Source organism: Musa acuminata, unplaced genomic scaffold (genome assembly GCF_036884655.1).
Source record: "Musa acuminata AAA Group cultivar baxijiao unplaced genomic scaffold, Cavendish_Baxijiao_AAA HiC_scaffold_1086, whole genome shotgun sequence".
Taxonomy (NCBI): domain Eukaryota; kingdom Viridiplantae; phylum Streptophyta; class Magnoliopsida; order Zingiberales; family Musaceae; genus Musa; species Musa acuminata.
The window spans coordinates 6,706-19,177 of NW_027021300.1; the positions used below are offsets into that span (position 1 = coordinate 6,706).

Here is a 12,472-nt window from a genome sequence, read left to right on the forward strand (position 1 = left end):
AATAAATGAATATAATCACTTTGCTTCAAAACAGAAATGACTTATCGGGGAACCTTAGCTTACATTTGTATGTTTCAGGGCTTCTTGAATGTGAGTGCACAACTCATGTAAGGGATTAACCTAACTTAAGACTCCATTACTCTACAAACTCACAACACTGAAGAAAATCATGGAATTGAGTGCACCTATCATGCTCAACTGAAGAAAAGCAAATAACTGACATATTTTATAAGAGAGTAACAAAACATCCTGCAACAACAACTCGAAGAGAGTAACAAAACATCCTGCAACAACAACTCGCGTTAGCACCCCCATAGTAGAATTCAATTGATTGGCACCTAGGAAGATGGAGGTCCATCTTAATATCTAGGAAGAGGTCTATCTTAATTAATCTCTATGGAAAAATGCATGAAAAGGACAGAACAAGCAACGTAGTGTAGTGCGCGTTAGGAGCGTAGTGGGGAGTTTTTCCATAAGTGAGATTAGCCATATCATATGAGCTCCGTTGAACGGCGGCATATGGTTAAACGACGCAAAAAGGGGTTGTTTTATTACTATTTGGCCTTGCTTGCTCGTTCTCTTGAAAACTCTATGTTGGTTGATTGCCTCTCTCTCCTCTGGTACTAGGCCTCATGAAGTTACTAGATTATAAGCAGTTGACAGATAAGAAACAGACGAATTAGCCGAGGGGGTGTAGTGTAATAGACATCTAGTATATACTTGGCCTGTTAAAGTGGAATCCCTGCTCGTTAAGTCTAGTATTGTTGTCAAAGGATCTGAACCAGTGCTACCGGCCAAGCAACTAAGCAAGCCGCTGCTTGGCTCTTGCTTTCCTGTCTTTCACTATTGGGCTACTGCCCTTAACTCTTTAGTCCAAGTTGGGTCTCGTACTTGTTCATTTCGTTCTGAAATTGATTATTCCGTTGACTTATAGAAGTTTCTCTAATGAACTACTCTAATGAAATAGATGAAAATATACTTGTATGTGAGAAAACACATTCCAAGTTGTAATTGCTTTCCTTGCTTCCCAACTAAAACGACTATGATCGATTGCTAGCCACCATAAACTCACTAGAGATAAGAAATGGAACTAGTGCTGACAGGGTCGATTGTCCGGTTCACTGTTCCATTCTGATATTGACTACTCAATGGCTTATAGCTCGTATACAAACACTGGTATCCCCGCTCAATAGCATTGATGAAGTGCCCCGCCCACCTTACCTTAGAAGCATTGGTTGAACCGCTACACTCTATCTCCGTTGATTACTATCTATTGGATTGAGCTATAAAAGCTATTTGACCTACGTGAACACTTCAGCAGGAAAGACATAGTATTGATGAATAATCCGCAAGAAATTCCTATTGACAAAGACAGGAAAGGCATGCTGTCATATTAGAAAGAATCAGAAATGTTCGTTCCCAGCCTGATGCATTCGTAGCTCGATCGTTGCTACGGGACTTGTGAACAGTGAGCATATGGGCATAAAGGCATCAAATAAATAGGAAAAACTCGAGTAGGCGGCTGACCCTCTTGAACCTCCCCTTTCAGAAACTCCTATGGCCGATCTTCCTTCTTAGACTCTATTCCATCCCGCTTATCCTTTTGAATATCATTGATTAATTGAGAGTTTTGCTACCGCCACTCCTGAAGAACGCCTGTTACGTTACTCTCTTAATAAGGAGCGAGTCTCTCTTGATTAAACGCTTAACGGACTAACTGGGGGTGATTGGATCGAGGTTCAATAGGTATGATTAAAGAAAGAATAGGTTGGTATAGAATAAGATTGGGTCCTGATGGTCTGCATGATTCACAAGATAGACGGAGAGAGGTTCTGTTAACTGTGTGTTTTCCTTCCTCCCCTTGTCAGTCGAGTGCTTACGAGCATCAATCCTTTTCTATTTCACTAATTCTCACTGTCCCTAGATAGAATAGATGAGATTCCAGAAAGGGTATGTATGTCCCTAGATAGAATAGATGAGATTCCAGAAAGGGTATGTGAGATTCAAGGGTATGTCCCTATAGATAGAATAGATTCGACTCAAGGGTCTGGTCTGTCCCTAGATTCTATTTAAAGGTATGTTCCTAGATATAATGGATTCTATTAAGGGGTCTGTCCCTAGCCTGGATATGATAGAATCTATTTTTTGGTGGATTCGCCTAGATATGATATAATCTATTTTAGGGTGGATTCATGGATGAGGTCGAGTGGTCTCAGTTGGAGATGGTATATTGCACTAGTTTATGGATTGAACGAGATTAACACTTGGAACATAGGACAGGAAAAACAAGGGTCGAGACTGATAGGCTGGCTTGGGGGAATAATAATACTGTGGCCTCCGTAGAACGGATTGGATGCTCCCCTATTAATTAGAATATGCAAAGCCAATGGAATCGAGCTGACTAAGATGGATGTAAAGTACTTGTTTAAGTCCTAGCAACAAATCTTCTGTTCTTTTCTTTCTTTGCGGGATCGGTTTCATTCCTATCACTTTGCTTTGTTATCAGCCCGGTAGAAGTCAGAGGGTTCCCTTTCTTGTTATCGCTACCGGTGGAAGGAAGAGGGCAGTTCAAATACCTTGATTGAGACGAGACGGTATAAGAGGGCAGTTCAAATACCTTGATTGATAGCTATTATGATCAGATTCCATGTATCTGGATGGAGTCTTCTATAATTTATGAAAAACACTCCTGTCCTTACTGCCAAACTGTAGTAAGCTATAGTATTTTGCTTGTTTGCTTGTGTTGCTTCTTCACAGCATAGCTTCAACACTCTCAACTCTACTTAAGAAAATAATACATATAAGTAACAAACGGTGAACGAAACTCTACCCTTGGCGCGCCCTAAAAGAGAAGTCCGTTAATGTACCCCGGAAAGTAACCTAACGCTTGCACATTCTATACAAGAATAAAGGTCAACAACTAGCGCTTAAGTATCACATTCTAGAAGAAAGGTCAACAACTAGGTAAACAAACGGAATCAGAATAATATCATTGAGTGCCGGAGTAACAAAGCACTAGTGTGCGCTACTAATGCACAACTCGCTAACGCAGGAGCTCAACTCAAGCTTCTAACTCAACGACTAACGCAATTGAATATCACGTGTAACATAGTTAATAGTTGATTAAACAAACAAGCATTCTTATTAACTGGGTAGCAAAGTCGACTCAACGGGCTGAGGTAAATAAATCCGAATGGAAGAGAGCTCTTAATACGCCAAGCCAAGATAACCATCACAACTTCTCAAGCCAAGATAACCAGAACACAACGCTTCTAAATTGATTCTCTAATAACTCGCCCGCCTATAATGATAAGATAATATAAGAAAGCCTTCACTGAACTTATAAGTATAGGCCGGTCTGCAACTATCAAGGTTTTTTCCACTTTACGAGATACAGCTATCGCAGCTACAGTTTGGCCTTTCAGTCACGCGTACCCTAAACTCCAAAACCAACTTCAGGCTAATGCACAACTCAAAGAACTCTGTTAGCCCATACGATCAAATGGTTATTCACATAACTCAACAAACAACGGAACAAGCAAACTAACCGCATTGCTTCTATTGCTTGCTTCTTTTCTGAACCCTAGATTTCAGTACTCATTTATTCTCTCAGCAGCCAGCAGCTGACGCTGACCTTGCTTTTTGACCTTGCTTGTTTTGTTCGATAACTCACTGACGTCTGCTTGTTTACTGACTTATGCCTTTAAGAATGACTATGGGCATCCGAGTCAGCTAAGCTTCTAGGGATGATAAAACAATCGTCTTCTCTCTTCCTACTCGATCTTCTAGGGCGAATTCAGATCTTAGCTTTCCCGGTCGCTGGAGCAGCCGCCACTCTCCCTTCGCTCTGGAACACCAATGATGATGAAGATAATCCTTCTGATTCTGCTCTTAACAACTTCTTCTGGTAGTAAGATACTCTTTCTTTTCTTCTCTTCTTCTGCTCTTAACTACACCTATATTTATTGCGAAAATAGACTCGCCTTTCCACAAGCAAGACAAAGAAGCAAAGCAAGAGCGTGAAGTTCAGCGAAGAGGGAAAGAACGTAGCTAGAGCAGTTCCAGCAGTATTTCCTGATGTGTCTTGCGGATGCTGGTCTTTTTGGAGTTCTCGCAGTATTTCCTGATGTATCTTGCTTGCGGGTGCTGTCACTCATGCAGGAGCCTCTACACCAGGTGTCATGCAATAACTATCAAAGTGGCAAACGCGGTGGCTTCGGGCAACAACGGGCATTTCCCATTCTTCTCTTAGTGGGTGGGACAGCCAGAGATGTAGGGTCTAGTGGTTTTCAGCCTAGATAAGCTACAGCGGCAAATCACTTCTTACGAGTTCCCAACACAACTACGCGTAATACTTTAAACAGGTGTGGCTGGATGCTTCTTCTCAATAGGAATAGTAGTCAAAATCCAAGCAAGCTTATTATGAACATCTATTGGAGTCGATCATTTCCAAGATCCAATTCTAGTTTCTTATTATGTAATGGAATAGCTTTACAATCTTCCGTTTTACGCTGTAGCTTAAAGGAGAAAATGTTCTTGGTGGATGCAGGACCAGGTACCCCACTCAATTGTATGGAAGATGAGCTTACAGGAGTGCCAATAAACCGAGCCACGAGCCACAGGTTTGAGAATAAGGTGGGATCCCAGAATGTAGTGGCAGGTGACTCACAGATTCCAGAGCGGATTAATGATAGATTCTTAATGGATCTAGTGGCCGGTCAATCACAGATCAAAGAGCGAGCTGTCTTAAGGTTTCATGATTTTTGGGGATCCCTGGATGTATTGGCTGGTGAACCGCTTCTTCTTCCACGAAGATTAAGACAAAACCGAGCTTGGATGGAACTGCAGAAGAATTGGCGAACGAATAAGAAGGTCAAAGGCTTCATTATTAACAAAGTCAAAGGTGGTTATTCAGTAGCCATCGCGGGTTTCATTACCTTTCTTCCATTCTTTCCTCTCAACACTCAAAAGATAGCGAATGATAGATTCACCATTGAGAGCATTAATCCCAATAGGAGGAAAATTGTGGTGTTCTAACAGCAGTAGATCCAAGTAAGATCAAAATCCAATCAAAAGGAAAGGCTCTCAGCTCCTTTCTTTTGTTGAGGGAACTTCTTACTGCTTGCTCTTTCATAAGGTAAGCAGAGGAGCATTGTATGCTTTTTTTACCCTGGTCCCATCCATTCTAGAAGTCAACAACAGCTTAATCTCGGCTTAGCTTACGGCTTCATCTTCGTCATAGAACATAAATAGTCCATCCCGTGCTCAAGCTTTCTCTTCTAGGTTTGGTCCTACTTATTATTCTTTACGAAAAACAAACAAACCCCAATTCTCAACCGGCGTGGCACAGCCTTATTCTCAATAGAACAGGAAGAGGAGCAAATAAGGACCACCAAAAGTAACGACAACCAAGATAGGCATAGTGATTCGATCCTTTGAGAACCCTATTTTGAAGAACCACTATTTGTTGGGGCTTACCCCTAACACACTACAGATTGGATTGCCTGATTCACGAGTCTTATATACATTGTTACGATCACCTTTTATTGATAAAAAGTCCAGAGAACAATTTGAAATGAGAATAAAGAAACAATATCTGGTCATAAAAACAGAAAGGCATGATTCATTGCGCAAGAAGTTCTTTCGGTTAAAACGCCGTGCGACTCGGAGAACATAAGACTCTTTTGTAAGGCTTCTAATCTTGCCGACGGAATGCTCCTACCCCACCATGCCTAGCCCTTTCCCTTAATCATAGGAGAGGAGGTATGAAGCGTGGAAAAGAATGCAATCAGTGTATATGACATCATCATGTAACCTTAAGGAGTGGAGGTAGCAAAACTCAACATTGATCAACGCGAGTGAACTGTGCTTAGACGCTTCGTCAAACCGCACCACATCTACAAGAGGAGCTAATTTATGAGTGGGCTTCCCCTTTCGATTCACGGAATGTGATCTGAGACACGATGGGAGTTTGCGTGCCTCGGTAGGCAAGAGATCACCGGAGTATAGCACAAGATCGCCTTTTCTTGCTGCCATGGGGTCAACCTGTTAACAAGGTAAACCCAATGGGATGGGAACCAAAAAACAGTAGGGTACCGCATTGGGCAGAAGACGATTCAAAAAGCGAAGGCTCACCCTTGGAAGTGCCGGGTGAGATAGGCAACAGGTAGCTTGCTTCCATGCCGTCTACGAGGAATCAATATCTCTTTGCCGGTGCTGACTTGGATCTCGGGTGACGGAATAAGGCGGCCAGAAGCCACTTTTCGTTTACAGCTTACTTAGCGGGCGAAGCTTTACCGATATAGGCAGTAAGCTTGGCCACAGCGAAGCGCTTACCAAACGCTAAATCAAGAGGGCCTTCGACACTTGAGCCGTATGCGGGGGAACTCGCACGTTCGGTTCTTTGGGGGGGAGACCTTAGGTTGAGCCATTCCATCCCAATAGCGTATATTTGGAGCTCAATATTCAATCCGTCTTTCTTGCAAGACCCGTTTAGATAAGGGAAAACTCAAGAGATTGCTTCGAAAGCTATCGAAAATACCTTGAATACACTAACCGAATCATATCATAAACCAGAACCACATTGGATATTGTGTCTTGGGTTCTTTTGGGATAATGGATAACAAATGTATTTTCTTACGCGCTATATCCCCTGCAGTTTGTTGTGGCTTTCTCATTCTTGTACAACACCCAACCTCTGGAGTTGATTCATTCTGTCATCATTGTACCACTAAATGTTCAGGACGAGGGCAAGTCCCCATTTGGAAGATGCTACTCCGGTGACTTTGGTCCGCAACCGACATCAACTATTTCGTTTCGTTCGTATAGAAGTCTGAGTGGATCAGTAGCTTCTGCATAAGCAGTGAATTATAAGACTGCGTGGAAGCTGGTCCGGGTTTCTGCAATAGGGAGCAGAGCAAGTAGGTCTTCGGCACGCCACACTTGAAGAGCTTTCCCGCTCGCTTTCTGACGACACTGTCCTTTACCTGAGCACTGTTACACTGTAGTGAATGTACAGGCATTCAAATAGTTTCTACGAAGTCGTATATTTAGGTAGGACTTATGAGAACTTACAACCACTAGGCAACCAAAGTCATTATCTCAAATCTCTAAAGTGAATTGAGTTAAGGGAGGACCTTGGGGTGTCGTGGAATAATTTGGTTCGATTCCCGTTATACGTGATGTGGCAAAAAACACTTATGGAAGGGGAAATTTCATGCCTGCATTAAGATTTCAAGCGTGTCGTCTACTTCTAGGAAATGTTCGGAACAGAGAACTTTCTCTAATACAACGCAGCATTCTCCGAAGATTGAGGAACAAGAGGAGATCAATCCAAATCAATCTTTCTAGGAGAGAAAATCGAAACTGTTACATTAAATCACAAACAACACGAAAGTTGTCCCTTTATTATGGAGATTTACCTACAAGGGGGCTTCTTCGGAGAGGAAGAGAACGAACTTCATATATCCCTTTTCTACTCAATCAAGAAACAAGATCGGACGTGATTCTGGTTCGTCTCCATTTTAGTAAAACCATTCCTCAAGCAAGGCAGCCGATAAGTCATCGAAAGGTTAGTTTGAATAATGGACAGGTCAGCATAACAAGTTCTCAAGTTTCCCACGGTGATCTAATATCTTTTCCAGAAACTATAGCCGAAATACAAATAAGGAGATCTTTCTATATCGACATATCAGTTGGCAAAATAATAGGGAAATTCCTGCCGGTCAGAATGTGGAGAAGAACCAAAACAGAATGGTTCCGCTTACTCAAAACAAAGAGGGGGTGCCGTCTACTACTCCAATCCGGGTTTTTGCAAGAGTTGCGTGATTCTATGCAAGAAGAAGACTTAGAAAGAACAAAGAAGTTTGGATCCGCTAAAGTATGCTTAGGCAGTTCCTTCGCTGAGCACAACAGAATGAAGAAGAATTTGTTTCATTTCAAATACTTTTTCTTATTGAAGAGAAGGAAGGAGAAAAACCGAAATCCTCCAACTCTTTCCATATGCGCTTTTGTTGACAAGTATAAAGTATATTGTAATTCGACCTATTGCTCTGGATCCCCTTTTACTAGGAAGATAAGAATCAAAAGGATCGAACTACCTACTCATTATTCGGAGGTAAATCATAGAACACCAAAAGCTGTGGTATCTTATGGACCTAACTTAGGGAACATCCCTCACGACATAAGATTGAAAGATCCAAACCTTCCTCTTTAGAGCTGATAAGTAAGAAAACGTGGCCAAAGCATATAAGCCCTCATAGGGAAATATCCATCCTGGGAGTATATCTCTCCTTATAGAGAGGGTCTCCCTTTGGATAGAAATCAATATGTAAGACCGTCGCAGTCGACTATAAGTATCAGATTGCTGGCCTGAGAGAAGGCAGTCTCTCTCGGGAAAACATTGCCCAATTTCTCTTCTTTCTTTTCACACAGGCGAATAAAAGACACTATGAACGAACATGAGTTTCAAATGCTCAAAGGGGAACACACTTTAGACAAAGGGATTTGTTGTCAGGAGGAGTTTGGACTTTTCTTAGAAAGTCAAGCTCTTGACAAGTCCCAAGTGGATTCATAGGTCATTAATTCATTCATTCTTGTAAAGCTCTTGACAAGTCCCAAGTGGATTCATAGGTCATTAATTCATTCATTCTTCCTTTAAGTTCTCTTCGATGTATCGATCATGCATTCCTAAACCACATAAGCCGGGGGAGATGCTACCCGCCCCGCAGACATCATTGTCATGGATGCAGCTTTTTCACATAGTTTTTTAGGACATCTTTCTAGGGTACTCCCATTGGTTTCAAAAGAAAGGAAGGGTGCTAAGAGCCTGCTGCAAATCAAAACTTACAGCTAACCACGCGACTACATATAGAGTGGCATTTTCTATTTGTTCAAAACTCTGTACCATAACTCCATTTCTCTTCTTCACACAATTAGCTCTTTCTTTCTTGACTGCTCCCTCGAAATCTGTCTTCCTTTGTCCGAGTCATAGTAGGGATTTTGGAAGATGCGGAAGACATCCTGAAACTATACGATGGACCTACCTCTTTCAGCAAACTCAAAGGGGAGCTAACGAGTAGAAGACGAAAACTCTAACATCAGAATTCGAATAAGTAGTATAAGTTTGGAACGGGAGATACGGAAAGGAAAGGCCAAGTAATGTATCATGTGTAGCGGTAGTATTGGGGTACCCTTACTTGATGGTTTGAATTCCACCAAGCAACTCATGAGTGGCAGATCCAAACTCTAACATCAGAATGAAAACAACAAAGGTAGACAGGATAGTCAAGAAGGAAGAACGAGAGGGACAATTAGAATACTTTAACCAACAAGCAAGAATGAAGGGTAGAGTGCGCTCCCACAAAGGAAACTCTTACGGCCAAGGGATGAACTCTCTTACTGCTGAGCCAACTTCTGTATTATGAGATGAAGTTCTGTATTATGAGATGAAGCCTTAGAAGAGTCAAGAAAAGATAGTGGTTTCAATCCGGAGTTAGTGCAGTAACTCATAAGTCTTAGGGTTCTGTTCCAGTCTTATGGTTGTTAGTTTCATTCCCCCCGATCTGATATCAATCCTTTGACTTACCTGTTTCATTCCCGGTTTAGCTCAATGTAATCGACCCTTGGTTGCATACTGACTATCCTGGGTTTCCGTCTAACTACTGATACTCCTTGGTTATTCCCCTAACAGGTATTCTGACTTATTACCTTTATTATTAGATTCAAGGAAGTATGCTCACACTAACATCAGAATAGGGCTCAACAGTCCACGCATTACTTATCGCACATCCAAGGCCTCTTACAAGTAAGTAGCTCAATGTAATCGACCCTAGTTGTTAATTACATGCTATAAGAGTAGGCCAGTTATGAGTTGAGGCCTCGCTCCTAGGTGTTTCATCCGCACTGCTTTGATTCTAAGTTCAGAGTGAATAAAAGCCTTACTTATGAGTTATTGCCTTATCAATAGTGGGTAAAAGCCTTGTTTGTTAGTCAGTAGTTCCATTCCTGTTGTGTTGGCATTGGTTCTATTCTTGTTGGCAATGGTTCAATCCTAAGTCAAAGCAAAGGATGAGAAGCACTCGGGTTATTCTTGTTAACAGAGGAGCCATACTTAAACAAACGAGTAACAGGCGGATAGCCATGATAGTCAGGATGTGAGTAACGAGTAGGGTGTTTAGTGGCTGGGAGTAAGGCCTGGGCTACTAGAGTCGATTCTTCAATTGTTTTCTTTTATTCAGATATTCCCCGTAGTGCAAATCCGCATTGAGAGGTTCACAGTTGTTGCCTTGCTTCTTTGGAACTAATCAAATAATAGGAAACAGGAGTCTTTTGACTATAAAACAGGAAAGACGGACTAAAACAACTAAGTAAGGAATTCCAGAAGGGAGTTTCAGCTTGAAAGAAAGGGCTTTGTTTTGTAGCTTGCTCATTCCGTTACTAATGAGTGAGAGTCTCTTGAATTCCCCTATAAGCGCGAGTACCCCTATTAGTCTTATACTGCTTACAGCTGAAAACATAGATTGTAATAAAAAGAGTGGAGCGGCAGGGCTGTTCCCGTTATGAGAAAGACCGACCAAAGAGCTTCTACTTATTTGTTATTGCTTACATTCATTGCTTACTGCTGGAACAATACTCTCCTCTCTGAACCGAACCACTCGAACACCTTTACTTCCCGCTTCAAGGCCAGGACTGCTCTATACTCAATCAAACCATAGCCTCTTTTCCTAAATTCCATTAGTTCCGTTTTCGATTCCATTCAGTATTGACTTTATTGTTTCAGTTATAGAATGCAAGATCTGGCCAGAATACATAACTTGCTGGCGAATTCAATGATTTTCTAGAAGTAGAGAGGCCCTTATAGTAAGTTCAAGACAGAAGCCACTATGAAACTGGATCTCCCACTGCACTGGCTACAAAGTGAATCAGTAAAATAGTATATTTCCACAAAGAAAGAATAATGTTAACGCGGCAAGGAAATCTATCGCATGGACCCACAACAACCAATGAAATGGGCGAAGGGTAAATTAGGGCGTATGTAAGAGAAGTCCAACCCAATAGACTTGCAGTACGAAAGAAATGACTTTTCATAGAAAGTATAGGGATTTGCCCTACCTACTTTAAAACCTTTCAACAAGGAAAGACAGTCCCAACAGATCTCCCATTGCCGGAAAAGGACCTAACCTATACTTTAAATAGAACTCAAGCCGCAAGGAAGGCAACAGGACGAGTATCATTTCAATTGGATAGGCTCACCTGAAAACTATCAACAAAAGGATTCTTTCTCACTGGCTGAATAAAACAGTTGTCTGACTAGGAATACTTAAAAGTGCTTTAGACCTAGGGATGCTTGCCCTCAGACTCATAATAAAGGTATTATACCACCGGATCTTTCCTTGGCTGGATCGACATTAAAGGATTGGGGCTGACGTGTTCTCCCTTGTCTGCTTTCAAACTGCCTTCTTTCGCTTGACTCTAGCCCTTACCCTAAACTTCCTTTCCCCAACTCCTGCTTTTTTGTGACTTTGAACTTTATGGCTTGATCACAGGATTGGTCTCACTTTATGGCCTTACCCCTAGAAATATACACTGGCCTAACCAAGATTGCTCACTCGACGGCTATACGATACAAACTGACTATAAGATATAGGCTGGCTTTAGGCTGGCTTTAGGTTGATTTTCTTACTTGACTATCTTGCTTGCCTTGGGAAAGACTACTGCTTACCCGCTTGCAACTAGCTCACAGGCCGATGGACTGCACTCGCTTTAAAGCCTTCCCATTATCGAAATCAAAAACGGATTTAGGAACTCGACCTATAAGGATAGGGATTAGATGGGGACTGACCTGGAGCTGCATTGGCAAGAATGGAAATAGCTGCAAGAACTAGATCAATGGCTGACAATTGATACTGACGATCGCTCGAAGGCAAACAAAATCCTCAAATAGAAATTGCAAAAGTGGATTCGTTCTCCTATACCGACGGAAGCCAGGCTGAGGTGATTATTATCCCTAGAATCGAGGAACTAAAGAAAATAGGAATTCCACTCGAGAAGAAAAGAATACTGTATAGCTAACTGAGTGGGCACTAGAGAATAAAGAGTATGTAAGAGAATACGAGGGATAATCAGAGCGGAGGCATAAGATAAAGATAGTACTGGCTTTCTTTGATACTCAAGCAGGAGAAGAGAAAGAGAGTACGGGGTATTACTTACCGCTACTCCTTAAAATAGTGGAATTTGAGGTACTTAGTTATCCTCTCTGTAGGAAGCTGGTCTTCAATTCTTACATCTTCGGGGTCTAATATTTGCTTTTACTACCTTTATAGTTGCCCGTACAAGGTCTGGCTAATGCGGTGGAGCTATACATAGGTGAGGGCAAGGTAGACCTGATCCTAGCCACCATGGACGACTTTCAAGTGGTACTGGGGATATACTTACTAAGGCAAGTAAAGGATTCTAAACCACACATGAATTC

General features: G+C 41.8%; 1 protein-coding gene across 1 annotated transcript; it reads left to right on the forward strand.

Moving 5' to 3' along the window:
- The first annotated feature begins 425 nt into the window (after positions 1-425).
- LOC135666359 (small ribosomal subunit protein uS4m-like) lies at positions 426-8,951 on the forward strand. Its single transcript, XM_065177934.1, has one exon. The coding sequence runs from the start codon at positions 7,217-7,219 to the stop codon at positions 8,213-8,215; it is 999 nt and encodes a 332-aa protein (XP_065034006.1). The 5' UTR covers positions 426-7,216; the 3' UTR covers positions 8,216-8,951.
- The last annotated feature ends 3,521 nt before the right edge of the window (positions 8,952-12,472 follow it).